At 31.3% G+C, this 26,338-nt stretch overlaps 1 protein-coding gene across 1 annotated transcript in view; it reads left to right on the forward strand.

The window, feature by feature from the left end:
• LOC129946634 (glutaredoxin domain-containing cysteine-rich protein CG31559-like) overlaps positions 1 to 25,452 on the forward strand; it is a 100,481-nt gene extending 75,029 nt beyond the window's left edge. The window contains exons 2-4 of the mRNA XM_056056885.1: positions 10,370 to 10,603; positions 25,026 to 25,091; positions 25,163 to 25,452. Coding sequence (XP_055912860.1) covers positions 10,370 to 10,603; positions 25,026 to 25,091; positions 25,163 to 25,336 — 474 coding nt within the window. The 3' untranslated portion in view covers positions 25,337 to 25,452. The remainder of the gene's footprint in view (positions 1 to 10,369; positions 10,604 to 25,025; positions 25,092 to 25,162) is intronic.
• Positions 25,453 to 26,338: the final 886 nt, after the last annotated feature.

Below are 26,338 nucleotides of genomic sequence, written 5' to 3' on the forward strand. Positions count from 1 at the left end.
TCCTTAAATTGTAAATCTCTAAATTTTATCAAAGGAGTGTTAACAAAATACTTTGTGGTGACATTTGCTTACATTAAATACACATTTTTTAACCTAATCACATATCACATAGAAATTATTTCTAGTTTTTATTTTTTGTTTATTTTTTAAAGTTAAACAAGTTTAATATCGCAAATCTATTTCCAAATACATTTTTTAAGATTAAATTCACATTCAAATTTAAGCACTGTCATAGTGTCACGCATATTGACTTAAAACAGGATTTAAAATAACTTACCGCATTAATAAATAAAATTTTGTGTCAAAATTATTATTTATTTCTTTTGAATTCAAGAAAATTAAAAATTACATTGTAGCAATTTTGTGCAACTATGAGAGTTTAAATGATTTTTAAAATATTCAATTTCAGGCACAGTATATGTACGAGTATACTCTGCCTGATTGACAACTTTTCAAAAAGTCCACATATTTACTTCATTGTTTCGGCACTTTCAAAAACCTGACATCCGTTAGTTGCATGTTAAATAAGATTGAATCAAAATAAATGTTCTTGTATGTTTTTTGATCATTTGTCTAACGTCAAACAGCAACAAGTAGCAAGTAGCAGCTGCATTAAATTAAAAAGAAAAACCTCACACGCAAATCGCAAAACAAGAAAAAATAGTCCCTGATTAAATGTACCTAACTCTTAACTCTATTTGTGTCCTAGACATTGAATTTATGGACACACATAACAATCACGTTACGGCCAACGTCGACGACAGCGCCGCCAATGCTTGGATATGTTCGTCTATAGCAACATATTTATCTGCAGTCATGTCAAACATCACTTGCAAATGGAAAAGTCACGAATCAAGATCACGGCTAAACGCACACGTTCAACCAGCCAGCGTCAGCGATACAGCTGAGCGCCATCTACAACTTTTTCAACTTTTTCATATTTGCTCAGTCATTGACTTTTCCGCGCGACAAAAGTTACAAGTTTTCCCTCACGTAGTGTTTTTGTAGTGTACTTCTACATAAACCGTTATATGCGAGTAGGTATGTTTAATTTTGTTTGTTTAGTTCGTTAGGTGTTTGTTTTTTTACCTTCCTGAAATGCAGTTTCGTGGAATGGAATGGATTGGCCATGTCCGATAGCCAAACGCCAAACTGCATAAACCGACCTACACACCACTTCTTGTGTAGGTATAAACAAACCACCAAAGCTTAAGTTTTTGCCATTCGCGTCATCGTCATCGATATATAGACAAAAGTGAGAGACCATGACTGTACGTCTACGAATCGCACGCTTCGTAATCTTGTTTAGGAAATCGTGCCAGAGTTTCACTGGTGCTATGCACTTTTGGGCGGCATAATTATAATAAATGTTTCCATAGACACTTTTCCGGACATTATAAGTACTTTACTGTTATATATTTTTGAATACCGTTAAACGAACCACCGCTGTCGGACGCAACGCAATAAAAATAAAATTATTATAAAAGTAAAATTAATATACATATGGATGCAATGTATTTCGGTTACTGTGTCATGTTTGTGTAACTGATTTTCTGCTTTTGCTGATGGCTGATGATGGTGGATGGCACACTGAGCTACTTTGCATATAATTTATTAATTTTGCTAATTGGAAATTATTAAACTAACTTAGAAGTTGTATATTTTGGTTTCAATTTCATTGATTGGTTATGGTTTATCGATCGTTTCTAGAATAATAAATTTAATGTAGCGGTACAGAAAGTGGCAATACTTTCCATTATACGCATAATTGTCGGAATGTAGATTTTATTTTCTACTGAATTACAATACGATTCTAGATTAGATGTCCAAATGTCAGTTTAAATAAGTGGTAATAGTTTATGTTAACAACGTGATTGACAGGTTCTTGGTGTGGTTGATGTTAAGCTCCATTTAATGTGTCTGCCAAGTGTCAAATAATGTTATTGAGAAGGAAAATTACATCTTGGGGCTTTCTTTTCTTATTGAAGATTTCGGATTTTTTTTTAGGGTTTCGTTGAAGAAGACTTTGGCCCCTGCCTCACTTGTAATTCGGTATTTGTAATCGGTATTTACTTGTAGGCGAAATTCCGGCACAAAATTTTTCAAAACTGTTTTTATCTTCTGTAAGAATTATGTCATCACCTAAATTTAAAGTTTTGTTCCCAAAGTAATATGAAGAGAATATCTTTCTTTGTTTACATAATACTTGAGTTAAAAATCATTTCTGATTAGTTTTTGGTTGTTTCTTGTTTTGTAAAAAAAAAGTTGTGAATTAAATTGTTTTAAAAATTAACTTAAAGTCCATAGCTGAAAACACTAGGCCTTAGTCTACGGACTGTTGCGCTCCCTAATTTATTCTTATCTTAACTTAAAGTTAGACAAAATAAGTTTGATTTCAACACTTGATTTTGTTCCGGAAAATTTTTGTCGAAAATCAATTTTTAACAATTTTAGTAACATTTTTTAACGTTTTTATTTCCTGTGCAAAAAAATACAGATTGAATTTTTTCTAAGAAAATTATAAAAAAAAACTAACAGTTTAATTTTTCGAAAAAATGTTTTAAATGTTAAAAACAATATTTTTTTTTTAGGATTAAATTAGTTTTCTTTCATATTTGAGTTGAAAAACTACTAAAAATTGATAAAATTAATTTTCGATTGGATTATTTCGACCTTTTGAAAATTTAAGATATTTTCATCTTTCAAAAAATATAGTTTTCAATGTTCAGTTAAATTTTGGGAAAGATCGAACTAACTAATAGTTTTTTACTAGAACTTGGTAAAAATAGATTTTCGACTCAAATGTTTCTCCAAAATTCAAAGATATTTACTTAAAAACTATTGTTTTTAACATTCAGTAAAATGTCTGGAAAGATCCAACAGTCAGTTTTTTCATACAAATTAAATTCTACAAAAAATAGTAGACAGTTTTATTTACAAAAGATAAAAACCTAAACAAATTGATGTTCGATTCTCGATATCTCTTAAATAAGTGAAAGTATTGGCTTCAAAATGATTTTATTCTATATTAATTTTTTTTAGAAAAATCCAATCTGTTTATAAAGAAAATAAAAACTTTCAAAAACCGCTAATAAAATTGGTAAAAAATGGTTTTCGAAAAAAAAATCCCGTTAGCAAAAATAGATTTTAAAATCAAACTATTTCATCATATACAAAATATTGTTGGTACTTTTTAGTTAATTTTTTAGACTAATTCAACTGACAACTTTGTAAGAAAAAACTAAAACCTACAAACCTTTTAAGCAAGACTAAGTGATCTCTTACTGAAACATTAGCTAATAGAATTAAATCATACTTAATGTTGATTTTATTTTACTGTGAAATATTTCATTATTTTATTATTTTTATATAATTTTTTACAAATAGGAAAGGTGAACCTGAGATGCGACCCAAAGAACGTCCAATAACGTTTACATTGTTTAAAACCGACAGAAGTAGAAGTAAAAATGTGTTTTTATTTATCAGATTAATTGTTTATTGTTTTTGTTTTAATTTCACAGTCAGCAAGAAGAAAGAGTAAAATCTAAACAAGTGCAATATAAATAAAATTGTTAATATTTTAAAGTTTTATTAAGTTAATTGAATAAACAAATTTGTATCAAGATTCATAAGGTTCGTTTTGTAGGGTGGATTTGAGGTGCGTTCAGAAGGCTTCGTTCAGGATTTGGTATCGGTATTTTAGCGCTGTTGTGACGTAACTGCTCAACACGTTCCACTCCTGTCCATTTAGGATTCCTTTGGTTTCATCTAAAGTTAAGACGCTCTTTCCCAAGTGTCCTCTTCTGATTGCAGCAAGAATAGGGCACATTGCTATTAAGTGCAGAACGTCTTCTTTAACCCAGTGGTTGCATAGGGTACACTCTGTGTTTTCATCTGCATAATATAGTCGGGAATTCAGATGTAGTAACTCTCCTCTCGTTTAAAAGATAGTAGAGATTGTCTCCAACGTGTAGCGGTCATAAAAATAGTTGCTGGCGTGGAGGTTGTACTGCAGACCGTTGTACATACTTCGTGTGTCGCTTCGTTCTGCCATCTCGGTGAAGAAGATGCCGTGCAATGATCCTGGGTAGACGAGGACTTGGCAGAGCCATTACTTTTAAAATGTAGTTGAAATGCATTTTTAGTGTAAAGATGTACAGCGGAGAAAGTCCAGTCTCCAGATGTAGCATGTAGTTAGGGGTGTTTTCTGGAAGCCAGAATATTTTTTTGATGAAGTATCTCAAAAGCTTTTCTACTTGGTCATATTGAAGAAATCCCCACCCCGGGGCAGCGTAGCACATTATCGATCTCATCATCACTCCAAAGAACTTATACTTGGCGGTCGGGGCTACTTGTATTTTTGCTGAAGACCAATTGCAATTGCAATTGATAGCTTTTTCGGTTCTGTTAGTTTTGCATTGAAATGTTGGTTGAATGAAAGCTTTGGTGTTATAGTAACTCCAAGATACTTATACTTCTTAACCACCTCTAAGTTCACATGTTCCCATTTCCATTTTTCATTTCTTGTGAATCTGCCTGTACCATTTCTAAAGATCATGATTTTTGATTTATTTTGTATTAACGGTGAGGCTCCAGAGACGCCAATATGCTTGTAGTTTATTTATAATTATTTGCATCATTTCCAGGGTTTCAGAGTAAAATGACGATATCGTCTAGCAGAGCTGATGTCAAATCATCTAGGAAGATAGAAAACAAAAGCGAGCTTAAACAGCATCCTTGCTTAACCCCCGATGTCGTTTGAAACCACGGCGATCCTTCGTTTCCGTCCCATATTGCCGTTTTATTGTTTTCGTACAAGCACTCTATTATTTTCAACATTTTTGTGGATATTCCCAGGCAACTGAGCTTGTAGAACGATGCATCCCTGTTGATTGAATCGAAAGCTTCTTTGAAATCAATAATGAAAGCATATAATTTCGTTCCCTTATCCAGATAAGATCTACCTATGCACGTTAGTGAAAAGATGTTGTCAACTGTCGAATAATCTTTCCTGAAGCCGGCTTGAAACTCACTTAAAAGGTTATTACTTTTTACCCAGGCTGTGAGCCTGTCTAGAATGACGCCAGGGAATATTTTTATTATGGTGTTCAGAAATGATATGCCCCGATAATTGTTTGGATCGTTATTATCACCATTTTTAAATATAGGAAGTATAAAATTTAGTTAAACTTTCTGGTACTTCTCCTGCATCAAATAAGTAATTATATGCATCTGTTAGTTTTTCAATAAAGTTTAACGACGCGTTTTTGAGAAACTCATACGCTACACATTCTTTCCTGGAGCTTTGTTGGGTTTGCACCTATGTATTACATCCAGGACTTCTTGTACGGTGAAGACATGGTTCAAGTTTTCTTTTTCCAAATGTGGTGAAGCGTGAAGCATCAAGTGGTTGGGATTTGTTGGTTTGCTCTACAAGTTTTCAAAATGTTGTGCTAGGATGTTTATCTCAAATTGTATGTATTGGATTAAGGGTGAATTTGAAGGCTTTATTAGCTTCTTGGTACATGTTTTTTGCAAGGTTAGAGCTTTAGATATCCAAAAGATTTTTTCCTTGCAGCTTCTAATTCTCTGTCAAACCATGGATCTTCCCATTTCTGATTTTGAGCAAATTGGAATGGCTGAGCTGCCTAAAACCGACAGTTTGGAGTGCCATTTCCGCGAGTGGGATAGTTGGCCTTTATTTTTTTTTAATCAAGGCGAAACAAGGTTTGATTTTCTGTTGCCGCATTTGCAGCTGTCAGGATACAATAACCTAAGAAAAATGACCGCTTCGGTCACCAGGCCGATAGCGATTTTCATGTTGAAATTATACCGCTGGACACCCTTTATTTTGACAGTTACCGTTTTCACAATCACACTATCTTTTAATATGTTAAAGAGCCAAACAGTTAATTTGTGTGAAAATACATTCTTGGCAATAATCTGTTTTTGTTCAGTTTATGGTATTTTAAAAATTGAAAATTAATGAACTGAGGCTAAGCAACCTTCTGTAAGTTGATAATCGATTCAACAAAATGTTTTCATACAATTATATTGTAAATACATGAATTATTTTTAATTGAAGGAGATTCAGAGATAATAGCAGTAGTGTTTGAGTATTAACAACCTTATTTACAGATTAAAAAGTATGTAATACAATTTATAACATGTATTCTATTTTATAATGGTCCATTTTCAAACAACATGTACAAGTTGAAGTGAGTTGATAGCAAAGCCCTTCTTTATCAATCTTGGTTGAATACATATTGTGGTATCCTTCCATCACTACAATCTACGGAAGCACCGAACAAGTCGCAGAATGTGTAATGAGAATTATCAAGATGTCAGCACCATTAGCACTCAGTAATAACAAAAAGTTTTACGCTGCAAAAATATGGTTTGACAAGGACGCCGATTTTTTTTAAAACCAGTACTCACATTTTAATAAGGAATATAAACAGCTTTGTTCCTCAAAAAAGATTGAATATCTTCAAACTTCTGCCAAAAATTTAGTGCTCTGCAAGGACTCTAAAACGTTTTGGAATAATGTGAGAGAATTAGGAGGGCGTAAACATACTCCTTCAAAAAAGAATGCTCTCGGAGGTGAGGTTTTGGCAAATTACTTCAAAGGATTGTTATCAGCAGATGAGTCTTTGTTATCGTTTAGTAACGCCATGCCAAACAACCATATTTTTGAACTTGATGAACCGATATCCTTGATTGAACTAGAAAGTGTTTTGAAAACAATTAAGAACAACAAAGCACCGGGCGCTGATGGAATCCCAACGGAATTTTACAAATATTCTACTGCTTACTTCAAAAACTACTTAGTTGACTGGTTCAACCAACTTTATAATGATGCTTGCATACCCATTTGCTTTAACACAGCCATTATTTACGCTATTTTCAAGGTAGGTGAAAGGAGTCTTGCAAAAAACAATAGAGGCTTATCTATTCTCAACTCTTTAAGGAAAATCTTAAACTCTATTCTTTACGAGAGGCTTACGAAATGGATAGAGACAAACAACCGCTTAAGTATCTTCCAAGTTGGGTTTCGATCCGGTTTCTCAACGGTAGATTCAATTTTTGCACTTACAAGCATAGCAACACAACATTTGTAGATAAAGAAAACGATTTACAGCTGCTTCATTGACTTCAAAGCTGCTTTTGATACGGCCATTCGACAAGCATGGATTTACAAACTATCCGCTCTTGGCCTTTCGAAAAAATTTGTACTTTTTTATTATAACTTTCTAAGTTCAACGAAAGCCTAAGTATGGGATGGCAACAACTTATCCGAAAGTTTTGAGACAGCCAGCGGCGGGAGTTCTCCAAGGATGTATTCTAAGTCCAATTTTGTTTGCACTTTATATCGATGCAATTTGTAAGATCCTAACGGGAGGTGTAATATTTGGTGAATCTTTGATTAAAGTTTTACTGTATGCAGACGATCTGGTACTTTTGGCGGATTACCCATTTTCTTTATAACTGCAAATCAACAGACTTAAATAATATTGTGAAACTTGGGGCTTACGGATCAATACTAGAAAAACCAAGGTAAGATATTTGAATCTAGGCGGCATGCACGACGTGCTAAAGAATCATGGAACATCAACAACGAGAATACTGAAATTGTGAGTGAGTTTAAATATCTAGTTGCATTGCTGACCTATAACCTAAACTAGAGCAATCATGCGAAAGAAACCAGGGAGGCCAAACGGGCCCTAAACCTGATGTGGCCCAATTTTTTAGCAACCAACTTATTGACCTCTTTTTAAACTGCCTAAGGCTACACCTACGTACGCCATACATGTCGAATCGGGAATATTACCGATATATATTCAGAATCTGAAAAGGCAATCCGACCATTTAGCTAAGGTTATGAACAGAGAGAATGGGCTTCATAAGACGATCTTGATAAGACTGCTCGGTACAAATGCTTCTACCTTCAGAGAAGGGAACGCGCTTGCTGCAGGAGTTGATATAGTACTCTCCTAAAGGGAAAATAATGTAGAGGAACGGCATAATATGTTCACGGTTTTGAAAGCTTAAATTAATGAAAAACTTTATTTAGAACACCTGCAAAGTGCATCCTTTCTATTTTTTTTAAAGAAATGACTTCGGAAGCTATCGGCACCATTTTTAAAGCTAGAGTCGAGATCCTTAATCTCAACTTTGTCCCCCAAAGATTGGACCTCTCACGAATTCTCACTCTCTGCAATAGAAGAGACGTGGAGGACATAAATCATTTCATAGCAGTTTGTCCAATATTTCAAGAAATACGACACTACGACATACGACAAACTTGTTGACATTCTTAACGGGGTGAGTGGTTTGACGGATCTGTTTAAATTTTTGCAAACATGCTTTAGCTTATAGAAGTAGCTTTTGAGCGGTCATGTATCCAGTTATGGCGATTGAGAATTAAATATTTTTTGTGTTTCAAATCACGGCAAAATTGATGTTTTAAGTCTTGAATCAATAAGAATGTAAAATAGAAAAAAATAGAGCTATTTAAACTCATATTTTTTTGTTTCAAATCTTGTCAAAATTGTATACATATCTTTAAAGATTATAAAATCATGCAAATGCTTATTATTTATCTTCTTTTTTATATATATTCAAGTTAATAAATTATTCATCTGTTATATTTGAAAATTGTTAAAAAAAACACTAAAAAATACAGTTTTTATTTACTTATAAAGGGTGATTTTTTTGAGGTTAGGATTTTCATGCATTAGTATTTGACAGATCACGCTTGATTTCAGACATGGTGTCAAAGAGAAAGATGCTCAGTATGCTTTGACATTTCATCATGAATAGACTTACTAACGAGCAACGCTTGCAAATCATTGAATTTTATTACCAAAATCAGTGTTCGGTTCGAAATGTGTTTCGCGCTTTACGTCCGATTTATGGTCTAACATAATCGACCAAGTGAGCAAACAATTAATGCAATTGTGACCAAGTTTCACACTCAGTTTACTTTATTGGACATTAAACCAACCACACGAATGCGTACAGTGCGTACAGAAGAGAATATTGCGTCTGTTTCTGAGAGTGTTGCTGAAGACCGTGAAATGTCGATTCGTCGCCGTTCGCAGCAATTGGGTTTGTGTTATTCGACCACATGGAAGATTTTACGCAAAGATCTTGGCGTGAAACCGTATAAAATACAGCTCGTGCAAGAACTGAAGCCCAACGATCTGCCACAACGTCGAATTTTCAGTGAATGGGCCCTAGAAAAGTTGGCAGAAAATCCGCTTTTTTATCGACAAATTTTGTTCAGCGATGAGGCTCATTTCTGGTTGAATGGCTACGTAAATAAGCAAAATTGCCGAATTTGGAGTGAAGAGCAACCAGAAGCCGTTCAAGAACTGCCCATGCATCCCGAAAAATGCATGGTTTGGTGTGGTTTGTACGCTGGTAGAATCATTGGACCGTATTTTTTCAAAGATGCTGTTGGACGCAACGTTACGGTGGATGGCGATCGCTATCGTTCAATGCTAATAAACTTTTTGTTGCCAAAAATGGAAGAACTGAACTTGGTTGACATGTGGTTTCAACAAGATGGCGCTACATGCCACACAGCTCGCGATTCTGTGGCCATTTTGAGGGAAAACTTCGGAGAACAATTCATCTCAAGGAATGGACCGGTAAGTTGGCCACCAAGATCATGCGATTTGACGCCTTTAGACTATTTTTTGTGGGGCTACGTCAAGTCTAAAGTCTACACAAATAAGCCAGCATCTATTCCAGCTTTGGAAGACAACATTTCCGAAGAAATTCGGGCTATTCCGGCCGAAATGCTCGAAAAAGTTACCCAAAATTGGACTTTCCGAATGGACCACCTAAGACGCAGCCGCGGTCAACATTTAAATGAAATTATCTTCAAAAAGTAAATGTCATGGACCAATCTAACGTTTCAAATAAAGAATCGATGAGATTTTGCAAATTTTATGCGTTTTTTTTTTTAAAAAAGTTCTCAAGCTCTTAAAAAATCACTGTTTACTAAAAACAAAACAAACAAACTTTCATAATGTTAAACTATTTTTAACTGAAATGTCTATCAGGCAGACGGCAACAACGCCATGTCCTTATATTCTTAGCTTTGAATTAATGTAATTTTATTATCGAAATAAAGAATTTAATCTAATCTACTTTCATTTTTGAATTCTTCCTTCTAGGCAATTATTAAAGAAAAATAGATCCACATAAACTATTTTTATATAAACGATTTTTATTCTGATGCTTCTCTGGCGTATACGTAACCTTGTATACTCAATTTTCTTATATTCTCACCTCATATTTCCTCAAGAATTCTTAAAAACTAATTGGATTTTGTTTTTTCTTCTTTTATTTTTTTTAGAACTACAAAGAAAAAGATCTCGGCAAAGTGGTTCTCTACACAACAAGCATGGGAATCATACGCGAAACCTATGCGAAATGTTCCAATATGAAACAAATCTTACGAACACTTCTGGTTAAATTCGAGGAACGTGATGTCTTCATGAGTACAGAATATCAACAGGAAATTAAAGAACGGATGCAATCACATGAAATTAAAGTACCTCAGCTTTTTGTCGAGGGTCAGCATATTGGGGTAAGTTTAAATTATTAAAGTTTCATAAGTTAAACAAAACAAAACTTCGACATAGTCAAAACTCGTTCCGTTCGTTTGCTAGTTTGCAAATGTAATCTCTGTTCTGAGATGAGTTTGACATTTGGCAACATCAACAAAAAATAACGCTAAATGTCAAATTAAAGTGAAAAACCAAAACAAACCAAAACGGCTAATTGCCAGATGAAGAAAAAAAAAACGATGATTCACAAGAAAAACAAAAACATTAAAGAAAAAGAAAAACTTTATTGCAAAGAATAAGCCCTCGAGAATATAAGAGAGCAAGAGATGAGCCAATAACTTGTTTAGCGGTATCTTGAAATATTTAGGTGTGCATCTTTCTATAGACTTTATAGAAACGTGTTGACAGAGTCAGTTCAGCAATAAAATGGGACACATAACCAGTTGCAACAGCAACTGCCATTCTGCCAATAATAGCAGCAACGGGTCTCGTTTCAATTCGAGTGTCTTCTAAGACAAGATAACCACTTCTTCTGACTTACGTATAAGTGGTACAGTGTGGATACATTTTCTTAGAACGGTATACAGTGAACTAACTGCACTTTTTTATTTACCTACGTTTCATCCAAGCCTTGCCAACTATTCCAAATGGCTAATTGAAAAGTAACCGACATTATAGTGTCATGTGGATTGCTATGCTTGTACTGTCACTGAGACTACAAGAACTTGCAACTTTTGATGACAGCTTCAGCATGACAATAATTATATTGTTTTAAGTTCACTTTCGTTGTTGTTACTGTTTTTATTTCATTCAAGAATAATAATAACAATAATAATATTGTTAACTGATGACAATAGATAACAAGTATAATGAGTAATTTTTTTTTTGAATTTTAAACAAATGAAAAAGAAAGTTTTTTTGTTTCTTTTGCTTTGTTTTGGTTGTTGCATTCCGTTTTCATGCTTTTATTTTTAATTCAACAAATGATGTGAATTTATATATTCATGGAAATTTATTTACAATGAAAGAAAAAATACATTAAATAAATTGCTATTTATAATAATATGTAGAATTGAAACATGATACATGTTTGCATGTTTCACATCATGCTCATGCATCATACAGATTTTCTTTTTATTTTTACATCTTCTTTGAAAGCTTGCATGTTGCTTGAGCATATGAAAATAAATTGAAAGCTACCACAGCAACGAGCAATACGTCATTTTGAGGTTTTAATTGAACTAGATACTTAGTTGCGGTGACAGATTAAATTTATCATAAACATTAATTACGAAAATGCTAGACATCAGATAACTGTGCTTGCATAACTTGCCTTTGGCTTAAACGATGTTTGTTTTTTGAAAGTGCATTGGCCTTTTGATGCGTGACGGAAAATTATTAAATAACATACATTATTTCCTATACTAAAATGTTGCATATACTAAATTGCTAAGACATATATTTGACACTTTCTTGCTTGAATTGAAAATTCTCAAGAAACGCTTTATCTTTGGCGTTTGGTACTTGGAAAAGTGGTCTTTGTTTTAGATAACAGCGAAGGACTTACATAACTCACATATAATGGGGAGTATGCATGTCGTTATCAGCGAACAGAACGGCTGCAGGAAAAGTTGCCATTAAAACGGCTTATTACGTAAAGCTAAAGCTGAGTATACACGATTGGAAGATGTTTCAATATTGGCATATTTTTCGCAAAACATTTTAATGAATTTCTATCAACCTTGTAAACACTCAACTTCATCTGTCCAAAATATTAGACAGACAAATTGGCTGCCAATGATCTGTCAATTTTATATCAATTGTTGGAACTCGTGTAAACCAGGAATTTTTTAATTTTCAAATCATTGGAAGACGTTCTTGCCAATAATATCATCCAATTTTTAATTGACAAAAGGACTAGGAAACAAAAACAAAAGTTGACAGGATTTTGAAAAAAAAACTGAAAAACTACCAAAATGGAAAGAAATAAGAAGTCAACTTTTTGGCCAAATTACGAAAAAGAAGTCAATGTCGCTTCTCATCTTCCCCATCAAATATGGTGCCAAAATTTTGCTTGTTCCATTATTGTTTCACTTTTTTATATGTTTTATATTTTTACTTGTGACATATAGGAGCTGCGAGCAAAAAAATAGCAGTGCTTGGAAAATTATTTTAAATAAAACATAAAACATAAAAAAGGCTTTAGTGTTGGAAATTTTTCTAAGTAAAACTTAATTTTTAGTAAAAATGGAATTTAATATATTGCTAATTACTTAAGCAGTAATCCAAAAACAAAATAAACCTCAAAATAAAGCGAGCAAAATAATAGCAGTGATTTTCTTTTTCTATTAAATTAAAATAAAACAAGGGAACTAAGAGTTTTGTTAAAGGGTATTTTATTTAACAAAAGCTAATATTTGGTAGCATGACCGTTGTTTTTTACAACTGCTTCACAGCGACCTTTCATTGATTCCACAAGTCCTTGACATTTTGATTGTGTTATTGATTGCCAAGCCTGCTCAGCACCGCTCCATAACTCTTTGTTATTTTTTGGTTCTACCTTGAATACTTCTTTTTTAATATCTGTCCAGAGATTCTCGATGGGATTGAGGTCATGAGACTGTGCAGGCCACTCCATGACCTCGATTCTGCTGGTATGTATTGGGTCGTTGCTTGCTGGAAGACCCATTTGAGCGGCATTTCGTATTTGGCATATGGCAGCATGGTGTTTTAAAGGATATCTACGTAACAGTGCTGATTCATAATGCTTTTGATCTAGTATATTGGGCAAACTCCATAATAGGAGAAGCATTTTCAAACCATTATACTGGATATAGTGCATGTTCGGGGGACTTCTCACAAACTTCCGAGATCCTTTGCCACCATAGAGAACCACCTTGCTCTCATCGGTCCAGAGAATGTTTCGCCACTTTTCAGGAGCCCATCCTAAATGTTTGCGTGCAACATTCATCCTTTTAACTATATGGTTCTTCTTTAAAAGTGGAACCTTTCTTGGACTGCGAGCATTTAGGTTATGCTCACCACACGGAACCTCAACCTCGTCTGAAATCTCCTTAGCTGCTGCTGCAGAATTATTTCTTAAAAAGCGAACCACACTTTTTTTAAAAGACGGTGTTAAAGATTTTTTTTTTCGTCCCCTGGTTTCTGCTTTTTCTTTAAAGGTTATGGCGTTCTGTATCATCTTCGCCAAACAGGCAAGAAGTTCTTTAATTTGTTTTAATGGTTTTGGCCTTCCAAAACAAGCTTTTTTATAATTTTCCGCCTATCCAGTGTAAAGTGCTTGCCTCGACCCACTTTAAATTCATAAATTCAATTATTTTATTACAATTTTAATGGAACTATAAAATAGAATAACAGGACTTGCTTTTTATCACTTTTAAAATCAAAATTTAAACCAAAACACAATTATTTAAAATAAATTTGTCAATCACTGCTATTATTTTGCTCGCCTAAAATAATGAATCACTCTACACAAAGCGCCAATTAAACAAAGCAATGATAATTTACAGTTAAATTATCACTTCCACATGTAAAAATAATTACTCTGAGTACCAAAATACAGTAGAATTGCGAAAAAGTGGCTGTGTTCTTAATTTATAAAAAAATATAGGTTCTTGCCTATTACAATGCTATAATTTTCCTCGCCACGTGGCAAGTTTTGCATTAGTGCAAAATTTCGTACTCTAGATTTTAATCAAACATGATATTACAATGGTAGACAAGTCAAAAAAGTGGGTCCCGCGATTCCATCCGGTCGGTTTTGTCTGTCTGTCCACGTTCCTACACCCTTAACCATTGAGTCAATTGAGTTCAAACTTGGAAGTTAAGCTTTTGAGCAGAATTGCGTTAGGAGTTTTTTTCATTTTTTTTTTAAGATGAAATTAAGAAAAATTTTTGGTCAAAAAACGAAAATTCGAATTTTCTCAAAAACAAACCGATACATTTTTTTAATTTTCTCTGAAATTTTATTTTTTAACTTGGCTTCTTTAAGTAAGAAGAAAAACATATTTTTGTGTTGCTTAGGAACCGTTATTTTGTTTTTTAATTTTCTCAGCAACCTATAACTTGATTTCAAATTTTTTTTTTGATTAAGATCTTATATTGCCTTAACAATATTTGATTATAAAAAATGAAATTTTGTATTGTTTTGATTTTTAAGAAAATATTGAATTTTTATTTTTCAAAATTCCTTATCTCAAAAAGTGGTCAACAGTTTTTTGCGAAATTCAAATGTAAAGCGTATATTTACAATCACTAAACAACTGCATACCAAAAATATTTTTAGAGCAAAATTGAATAATTTTATATATAAAAAAGAGGCTGGGATGCGACCCACACTGATACCTTCCCATCCCGTCTGTCGATTTGTCTTGCTTAAAAGTTTGTCTATATGTACTCGTACCAATTTTTACCAAATTTGCGTACTATTTTTTGTAGATTTTTTTTAATGAAAAAACGGACTGTTGGATTTTTATATACAAATTACTGAATATCGAAAACAATATTTTCTGTGAAATAAAATAAGTTTGAAGCCAATATTTTTAATTTTTGAAAAGCTATTTAAATTGAAAGTAAATTTTTACCAAGTATTAGAATTGTTTTTTTTTAGAGTTTTATTTTTTATAAAAAAACTGTCGATTCGATTTTTTTCCAAATTTTATCGAATATTGAAAACAATATTTCTTATAAGATAAAATTAGTTTGAAGAAAATATTTCAAATTTTTGAAAAGATATTTGAGTCAAAAATCAATTTTCACCAACTTTTGGTAAATTTTTTTAGGTTTTTAATTTTTTGCACAAAAACTGTCAATTCGATTTTTTTCAAAATTGTATTGAATGTTGACAACAATATTTGTTGGAAGATAAAAGTTGTTAAAAGCCAATATCTACAATTTTTGGAAAAATATTTGAGTCGAAAATCAATTTTTACCAACTTTTATACATTTTTTTTATGTTTTTATTTTTTGTAAAAAAATTGTAAATTCGATATATCTCAAAATTTGTCAATATGTTGAAAAAAATATTTCTTATAAGTAAAAATTAATTAGAAGCTATTATCTCAAAGTTTTGAAAAGATATTTGAGTCGAAAATCAATTTTTACCAACTTTTATAATTTTTTTTTGGGTTTTTATTTTTTGTAAAAAAACTGTCAATTCGATTTTTTTCAAACTTTAACTGAATGTTGACAACAAGATGTTTGGAAAGATAAAAGTAAATTAAAGCCAATATCTCAAAGTTTGAAAAGATATTTGAGTCGAAAATCAATTTTTACCAACTTTTATAATTTTTTTTTTTAGGTTTTTATTTTTTGTAAAAAAACTGTCAATTCGATTTTTCTCAACATTCTTCAAAATGTTGAAAACAATGTTTCTTATAAGATAAAATAAGTAAGAAGCCTAAATTTCAAGTTTTTGAAAAGATATTTGGATCGATATTCAATTTTTACCAACTTTGAGTAATGTTTTTTTTTTAGATTTTTATTTTTTATAAAAAAACTGTCAATTAGATTTTTCTCAAAATTTTGTCAGATGTCAAAAACATTATTCTTCGTTGCACAAAATTGTTTTAGAGATGAAATTATATTTCAGTCGTAAAATTTTGGAGGTGACAAATTTTTTTTTTCAGTTTTATTGATTTTAAAAAAAAAACGTTATATTGATTTTTTTCAAAAAATATACCTGTTTGGTATCATGTTACAATATATTATATAAAATTTAATTCAAGTCTCTAGCGTTTTTGGTTCGTAAGATATTTAGGGTTAACCAAAATTTTCACCTTTTTTTCAAACTGCTATAGTAAAAAAACCACCCACGCAATATTCTTGAGAGTCCTTTCTGCATCTTTCTGCCTTTTTATCTGTATAACAAAATTTATTTGAAGTCGATATCTCCTCTGGTTCTTGAGCTATGGACGACGAAAAAAACGTCGCGAACGTACGGACGTACGGACGTACGGACGTACAAACGTACGTACACACGCACGCACAGACATCTTTCTAAAAATCTTTTATTTCGATTCTAGGGACCTTGAAACGTCGAGAAATGTCAAAATTTTCAATTTGACAAATCGGACCCATTACAATAACTTCCTATGGGAAGTTAAAAATTAATTTCAAAAAAAAAAACGCTCTAACGATTTTCAAAAAAAAAATTGAAAAATCAAGTATTTTTTGATTTATAAAATGGCATTTAAAGTTTTTAAGACAAACTTATTTTTCTGGTAAAATTTTGAATTGAAAAACAGTTTTTTTTTTAAATTATTTTAACTGTGCATGAGCCCGAAAGAGCGCATTATTTTGACAAAATTGTAATTACATTCCTATCTTTTATCCAAATTAATGCATTTGGTACATATTTATGTATTTTTACGAATAAGGTTATTTCACACATATTTTACTCGCCATCGCCTATATAAAAGAATAAACACTTAGTATTCAAGTTTAAGAAACGGGACAGAAATAATGTATGTATTTTCTATTAGAATCACTTTTTCAACGTATGTATACACATTATACCTGTATGCTGTATAGGTGTTACGTACAACCTCTACAACTATTGCTTTCGCGTCACTTCATAACTAAAATCCAAAACGCATAAGAGCCTGACTATAAACAACATAGCAATTCTTGTACTTATTTGTATGCTTGCTTCTTTTAAAATTGGAAAAAAAAAATAAACTGAACTTAATAACTCCATGTTTGCCCTTAAAACTTGAAGAAAAGAATGACAAAAATGAACTATTCTTTATTCGTTTTAGACACCTGCCTAACTACACAACCAATAGGCGATCGCTTTACAATTCAAACATACATGTTCTTTCTCTTTCTTATCTTCATATAATTTACTTTCCATCCTAGTCCTTCTTATATGAAATTAAAATAAAGCTATCCAAAGAAAAAAGCTTTGAACAAACTAGTTCAATACACTAACAATTGTTTTCGTTAAGTATGCTTTCAAGTATTTTTCATTTCCGGGATGAGTTATCCTAGGATGAGTTGTGTCTTGGGATGAATCACAGGTTTTTTGACCAATTAAATGGGATTTATATCTTTGAAGACAAACTTATTTTACAGGTATATTTTTAAATCTTATATAGGTACTTTTTTAAACAGACTCTTTGCATACAGAAGCAAGTTCGTAGACCCGTGTCGTGCATTTTATTTTTAATGCTTTTGAACGATTACTGTTGTTTTTACTTCTGAATCAAAATTGTCATATTCGCTGCCGTCTATCAAAAAATTACCTCCCAATGAGTCCACAAAGTTGTTGTTTTCTTGAGTTTCAAGACCGTGTAAACAGATAATTTTTAATTGGAAGAAAAAAAGGTGTCAGCAATTGTCTGCCCATTTTCTACCAAAAAATTATATTATGTTTGGATAATATCAATAAACCTTATAAAAGTATAATTTCACTTATTCGATGTTTTTGGAAGAGTTTTGACATTTTGGCCAAAACTAGAATATCAATATTAATTGTGTATACTTAGCTTCATAAATGTCATCTTCAACGTTCTAGCTGTAGAGTTAACCCCAGCTAGGTAATCCTCAATTCGGAGTTAACTTTCGAACAGTTTTTTTATAGGGGGTTTAATTTTAAGCTCATGAGTGGTATTATAATTTGGAATAATCGATATATTTTGATAATTTGGTTGACAGCCACCAGCTGTAATCTAATTTGTATATTCAAACTTTTCAACAAAAAAATTCACATGAATTGGACGCGATCTGTTAAGTCTTTTTCTTATCAAAACATTTGAACTTTAAAATTTCGTATAAATACCCATTGGTGAAGTCACAGTCTCATTATTAAAACAAATTATTCATTTTTCCAAAATAACAAATATTTCAGTATATTTCAAAAACATCTAAATATAGATCAAAGATTAACTATAGTTTAACTCTGAAATCAGGATGATTGCACACTGAAAAACTGCCATTGTCCATAGAGAACAATATCAGCCAAATAATCAGCACGCCTTCACCTATTCGCACTTTCGGCTGTATGTCCTCAAAAACTTCACGACTTCCATCTTCGTAGTCTTGGAACAACTATAGAGCAATACCTTTCACGTTGTCCCAAACAAAAATGTTTTAAGAGTGTTAATTGATAAAATCTGTGTGGGTAAATTATTTTAAATATAATTACTTAAAGTAAACTTCTTTTTAGTAAAGGCGTTTTTTTAACTTGTCAAATGTCAAAATATGTTAGCCTCAAATGTGACAGCTTTCCAAAAAGCGAGCCTTACATGATTAGTGTTGAAATGTTCCTCTTTACTGAAGATGGTTTTTCTGTCAGATTTAAGGAAAGATTTAAATGACTCGTGAAGAAATGGTCCTCTTTCCAGAAGTTAATTTTTCAATCAGATTTAGAGAAGTTTTTAACTCTATAGTTGTTAGTTTTTAATGATCGAAAAGGTCAGTTGAATTGCTTGTGTAAGGGGTAGGAAATGTTGTCCGAAATGTATGTGTAGCGAATAGATGAATAATTATCACTGGATGACTTTTCAAAACCAGTTGCTCAGTAACAATCAATTGCGAACAAATAATTTCATTAATTAAATCGATTACCTTTAAGGAATCAGTCTTTTCAAAAAAAAAAAGACGTCTGATCATATTAAACAGTGTTTTTTTTCGAAGATTAAAATGTCCAGTAATGGAATCTTAACGTAAGAAATCTTTCTTCATTATCACTTACTTTTGAATGATTTGGTAAAACTCCATTTAAAAATGCCAAACGCAACAGAGTATTACCACAGAAAAAAAAACATAATCCAAAGAAAGTGAAATTTTAAGGAAATTTCAAGCACGACATATTCGCGCCCATTATCATCACTTTCAAGCTTTTAACTTATAAAACACCACATACCATAGGAAAGGCAAATGCCCAAATCTGGAAAATATATTTTCTGTCACGTATCTTTTATGTCGATGCGAGTGGCTTGCTACATTTTTATTTTAAGTTGGCGATAGAGATGTTTTTTAGTTTTTTTTTTCTTTTTAAGAAGCTGTTTCAATGGCCAATGGTTTTTATTAATTGCCATCACATACCCGAAGAGAGTATTTATTTATGACTATATGGATAAATTATATTCAACTCACGTGAATGGAGTTATGTTTAAAACGTTTGTATGATGAATCAAGTTTATGAAGGGTTAAATGCTTAGTTCGTGTACAAACTATTGATTTTCCCTTTAAAATGTTTCTGTTCAGTTCTGTCAAATCCAAAACTTGGTGGATCCATATCCAGGTTCTTTTTTTTTAAGCTGTCATTTTGGATTATGGAGTCCTTTCAACAGGAATTATTATAGAATTTACGATTGTTTTTTGGCCAATGGAACATGATAGGTGTCAAATGTTCATGCATATTTCTGTACGGAAGAAAATGGGAAGGACACGTGCATTAGTTAATTTTAAAGTGATCCATTATCTAAAACCATCGTACAGAATATATAAAATAGAAACTAGGAGTGTCACCATAATTGTTAAGGTGAGCCTTGTTTAATCATTTCATTAAAAACAGAAGATTTGTAGGCAGATAAAACTTGTAAGTATTATTTCACTCATTTTGTTTTTATATCTGGTATTTACAAATGGAAAACAAATTAAGGGCATAAGTTCTTTTCACCCAAAACCATAGTGTCCAAATCCTAAAATATCCGGAAGCCCAAAATTGGTCGCAAAACTCAAAATCTTTTTTTAAAAAAATCGCCAAAAAAAGCCGAGCGAATATCGTAGCCCCCAAATAAATTTTAAGTAAAAGAACGCGAAAATTGTTAGTTCTCATTTTTCCCAAAAGAATTTTTAATTTTAAACGTCCCATAGACAGTGTTGGATTTACGCCCAGGCCCGTGAGGCCCGGGCCTAGGGCGGCATAATTTGAGGGGCGGCAAAATTTTTTAAATGCCAAAATTTTAGAGGCGAAAAACATTAAAGAGACAATCAATTTTAAAAATTGGTTCAGATTAGTTCTTATAAGAAATTGTTAATATACAATATACATATCATAATTCAATTCATTAATTTACTTCTTAATCTGCATGGGCAAGATGTCAATTTTTTAATAGATCAATTATATAGGTTTTATTGAGTAATGTTCTTTACTTTCTGTTCCTTCAGTGAGATTAATCTCACGGGTATGAAGCATTTTGAAATTACTAAAGCTGAATAACTTCTCCATTTGTGTGTGAAATAAAAATACCGTAGATTTGCATGTATTGAATATCATTTTGATATTCATTCAAAGGTGTCAGAACATTTTTTGTTCATAAAAATAATTTTTTTATGAAAAATAAATCCCGACTTTTTTCGTATTGAATTCTTTTAATCATAAAAAAAAATTGTTAAAAAAATTAAATTTTTATCTGAAAGAGAAAAAATCATTCGATATTCCACATATTTACAAAAAATTGAATTACATCTACAAATGCCAATAATTTCTGAAAATGCAAGTGCAAGAATTTCGATTTTTTTTTAAATAAAGTATGTGAATAAACTGTAGTGGTCAATCTTATGATAATGCAAGCAATGTGTCAGGTATATATTCAGGCCTTCAGACACAAATCAAAACAATTAATCCTTTAGCAGATTACGTTCCTTGTGCCGCTCATTTTTTAAATTAGTAGGATCATGTGCAGTTGAATCGGTAACAGAAGCAGTTGACTTCTTTTCTACTTTGCAAGAACTATACAATTTCTTTACTATATCTACACATCGTTGGGAGATTTTAGTGCAGCGTACAAATTTGAGAGTTAAGAGTCTTTCTCAAACTCGTTGGTCTGCTCGACATGATGCATGTTGTGCATTAGAAAAAGAGTGGTCTGCAATAATTGATGCACTGGAATTTATTGCCGAAAGCAGAGATGAGAAACCGACTACACGAGCTGGAGCTACAGGATTGCAGCGGAAATTACAGAATTTAGAAACAGCAATCCTAATCATTGTTTGGAATGTAATTTAGATCGTTTTAATGCTGCTAGTAAGAAGCTTCAAGAATCTCAAGCTGATTTATCATCCGTTGTTCAGATCTATAACTCTCTGGCTCTATTTCTTCAAGACATGAGAGACAGACAGTTTTCTGATTATGAAGAAAAAGCCAAAACACTATCTGGAGTTCACGATTATTATCGTTATGATACTCATCGCAAAAAACCAAAAAAATTCAGCCAGATTAGTCACGGGTAAATGAAAGAACACTTTTTTCTGGACAAGAAAATTTTCGCACAAATGTTTATTACCCTATTCTAGACACTCTGAGTGTAAAATTGGCCGGGCGTAAAAGTGCATATGAAAAGCTTTACGAAAATTTTAATTTTTTTGATGATTTATCCGAAATAGATACAAACGAATTGAATAATCTTGCCAATAAACTAGTCAGTAAGTATCCTGACGATTTGGAAAAGACGTTAGGCAATGAATGTATACATTTACATTTTCAACTGAAAGATCCCTCAGCAAAAACGGAAGATGTACGCTCTGCACAAAAAATATGCAATGTAATGCATTCACGGAGCCTTCGAGATGTTTATCCGACTGTGGACATTGCTCTCCGTATTTTTTAAGTATTCCGGCTACAAATTGTTCAGGAGAAAGATCTTTTTCCACTCTAAAACGCGTAAAAACCTATTTACGCGCACACATGGGCAAGATAGACTAATGCTCTTCCATTACTGTCAATTGAAGCTCAACTAGTCCAAGAAATTAAGTATGACGATATAATCGACGTTTTTGCGCGGACCAAAGCCAGGAAAAAGAATTTTTAAAATTAATTAATATTGAAAAAAATATTTATTATTTCTCTGTTTAAAGTTTATAACTTATTTATCTGTCATGTTTATCATTTATATTTAAAAAAATATATTTCAATAAATAAAGTTATTTTAAAATAAAAATATTGGATCAAAATTAATGAAATTCAATTTGTCAAAAAGGGCGGCGCATCGAACGGGGCCTAGGGCGGCAGCAAGCCTAAATCCGTCACTGCCCATAGGAAGTTATTTTAATGGGTCCGATATGTCAAATTGAAAATGTTAACATTTCTCGACGTTTCAAGGTCCCTAGAGTCAAAATAAAAGATTTTTAGAAAGATGTCTGTGCGTGTGTACGTACGTTCGCGACGTGTTTTTTTCATCGTCCATAGCTCAAGAACCAGAAGAGATATCGTTTGAAAAAAAGGTGACAATTTTGGTTAACCCTAAATATCTTACGAACCAATGACGCTAGAGACTTGAATTAAATTGTATATAGTATATTGTAACGTGATATTAACGAAGTATATTTTTTGAAAAAAAATCCATCTAACAGTTTTTTTTATAAATAAAAAAAACTGAAAAAAAATTTATCACCTCAAAAATTTTACGACTAAAATACGATTTCATCTCCAAAACAATTTTGTGCAACGAAAAATAATGTTTTTGACATCTGATAAAAATTTGAGAAATATCGAATTGACAGTTTTCTTACAAAAAAAAAAACCTAAAAAAAATATATAAAAGTTGGTAAAAATTGATTTTCGACTCAAATATCTTTTCAAAAATGGTAGATATTGGCTTTAATCTACTTTTATCTTTAAAAAATTTTGTTGTTAACATTCAGTAAAATTTTGAAAAAAATCGAATAGACAGTTTTCTTACAAACAATTAAAAACCGAAACAAAATTAACAAAAGTTGGTAAAAAATGATTTTCGACTCAAATATCTTTTAAAATATGAGATAATAGCTTCTAACTGATTTTTACTTATAAGAAATATTGTTGTCAACATTCAGTAAAATTTTGAAAAAAAACGAATTTACAGTTTTTTAACAAAAAATTAAAAACCGAAAAAAAATTTACAAAAGTTGGTAAAAAAAGATTTTCGACTCAAATATCTATTCAAAACTTAAAAATATTGGCTTCAAACCTATTTTATTTCACAGAAAATATTGTTTTCGATATTCAGTAATTTTTATATAAAAATCCAACAGTCCGTTTATTCATAAAAAATAAAATCTACAAAAAATAGTACGCAAATTTGGTAAAAATTGATACGAGTACATATAGACAAACTTTTAAGCAAGACAAATTGCCAGACGGGATGGAAAGTTATCAGTGTCGGTCGCATCCCAGCCTCTTTTTAATTTGGAGTTTATCACATAAGGCTAGACCTTCGTGACTTTGTGAGCATTACGACCATTATGATTCCTATCGTTTTTTATGTCTTACTACCCAAAGACATGCAATCCAAATCTTAAAATAAAGTCCAAAAAGAGAAACTTCGCGTCGTACAGAAAATCACTAAGAAAACGTCACAAAGTTCAAATAAAATTTCATACCACTCAAATCAACTTTCAATGTCTGCAAACTGCCAAATTTAGAAACGTCATAACGCCCAAAAGATTTTGGGTAGGCTTTAATGTTTGAGCGTTTGCCCATAAAATTTAAAACTCAAAATGTCATTTAGTGCCCAAAATATGCAGACATTTTATCAGAATCCCAAATGTTAAAACACAAGACATGTTTTTGGCGATATGTCAATTGGTAACTTGGGCGTTGTGATAGTTTAAAATTGATTGATGCAATTTGACATTTATTTTGAGTTTTGCAGAATTTTCTACCAAAAAAAGCTTTTGGGCGATAGAATAATTATTTTAATATTTTGACTTTATTTCATTAGCCAATAAGACCGAAAGCGTATTTTTATTTGGATTTTCATGAAACGCAACAAAGCTTCAACACCCAAAAGTTTGGTAATATTGCCCAAATCATACAACAACAAAAAGTTGATAAAATTGTTTTGGGCGCTAGGACATTTTTAATTTGGGCGATATGGTATTTTGTGAAAAAACCTAACGACCAAATTAAGATCTTTTAACTTTAATTTTTTATTTTAGCAACGTTCACTCAGTAAAAGAACTGTCAAATTAAGATTTGGAAAGATCTGTCCAGTTTTTTAGTACTTAATTAAATTACGGGACTCAGACCTAGTTAATCCTGAATTCAGAGAATTCATAAGCAAGTCCTTTAATGAGGGTTTAATTTTAAACTCATGAATGGTTTTATGATTTGGTATCACTGAATAGATTCAATTGTCAAAAAACTATCAAAATAAACAGATTTTGACATTTTAAAAAATAACTTTTCGATCATTTATTAAAACCAGAGTTAACTCACCACATTTGAAGTGTTAACTCGGAGTTAACTACAAGATTATTAAGGATTGAAATACATGTTTTTTAGTGGTTAACTCGGTTTTAACTCTGAAACTAGGATGAAATCGCAATGAAAAACTGGGCCTAAACAAGCATATTTCAAAAATTAACTCTGAAAATAGGATAATCTCACACTAAAAAACTTGCCCTTAGCAAATCTTTATTTAGTAACATGATTCCGAATTTTAAATTAACTTTTACAACTTTTTTCTTACAATTATATTATTTTATTTCCAGGATGCAGATCACGTCGAACGTTTAAATGAATCCGGAGAACTACGCCAGCTTTTGAAACCCTACAAGGTATTTCTTTTTTTTTTAAATATTGTTCTTATTTTTTCTAAAATAAAAACGTTTTTTTTTTCAAATTTCAGTCAATTTCATCAACATACACATGTCAAACCTGCGGTGGCTATCGTCTCCTGCCTTGTCCATCTTGCAATGGTTCCAAGAAATCTGTTCATCGAAATCATTTTACAGCTGAATTTGTTGCACTTAAATGCATGAATTGTGACGAAGTTGGATTGGTTAAATGTCACAACTGCTAATATTTATAAGTTTATACAGATATTCAAATATAAATATAACTATTAAATAGCAATATCATTATTTATTACAAACAAACAAAAAAAACTAGGAAAACGTTTAACTATACTAATTTATAGCTATTAAAAAATATGAATATATTTGAATGTATGATTTTAAATGTTGGTTGTGATAAATAAACTAACAAAAATGAATACGTATAAGAAATAAACGTAAAACTAAAATATTGTTAATGAATGTGCCTAAAATATTAAAATAAAAATAATTTTTTCTTTTAATCATATCTAAATTTTTCGAAACAGTTCTTATTTTTATCTTATATGTTTTATTACAAAAAATTGTTTTATTTTTAAGTTTAGATATGACCCCAAATGAATTTGAAATCATTGTTGTTAGAATTTCACAGATTAAGTATTAAATTTAAGAAAATGGAAGTTTTTATATAATAATTATTATTTTTAAATAAATGTTGTTTTGTTAACTTTGGAACGTATGTGAAACAATTTGACCCACGGATCAGGATATAAACCTATTGAACTTACTTTTATAAATATATTAAACTTTAATAACTTTTTTTTAATCATTGGATCAATGTTTTGCTATGTTAATCAAATTGTTTAAACAAAGGTTCGTTAAAATAAAATATTGGCTCCCTAGATTTAAAACTGACTTACATCTATTTTTCGTCAAATGTATTTTATTTTCTATTTAGACAAAAAAAAACAATATTGATTCATTAAAATATGCTAAGTATGTAATTTAAATGTTAATTGTTAAAATCCATACAAATCAAGTAAAAAGTTATAAAGTTACTCGATAATGCAAGTGCAATAATGAAGCTAGAATTGATAGAAACAAATATGAATATTTAACAATTTAATCTTAAAACAAATTTGAAAAAATAAATCTGAAACATTTTATGGATACAAATTTTATAAATTCCGCAAATCAAAACTTTTTAAGGTTTTATTTTAAGGATATAATATTGTTTTAAGGACTCCCTT

This window comes from Eupeodes corollae, chromosome 2, assembly GCF_945859685.1.
Source record: "Eupeodes corollae chromosome 2, idEupCoro1.1, whole genome shotgun sequence".
In the NCBI taxonomy this organism is placed as follows: domain Eukaryota; kingdom Metazoa; phylum Arthropoda; class Insecta; order Diptera; family Syrphidae; genus Eupeodes; species Eupeodes corollae.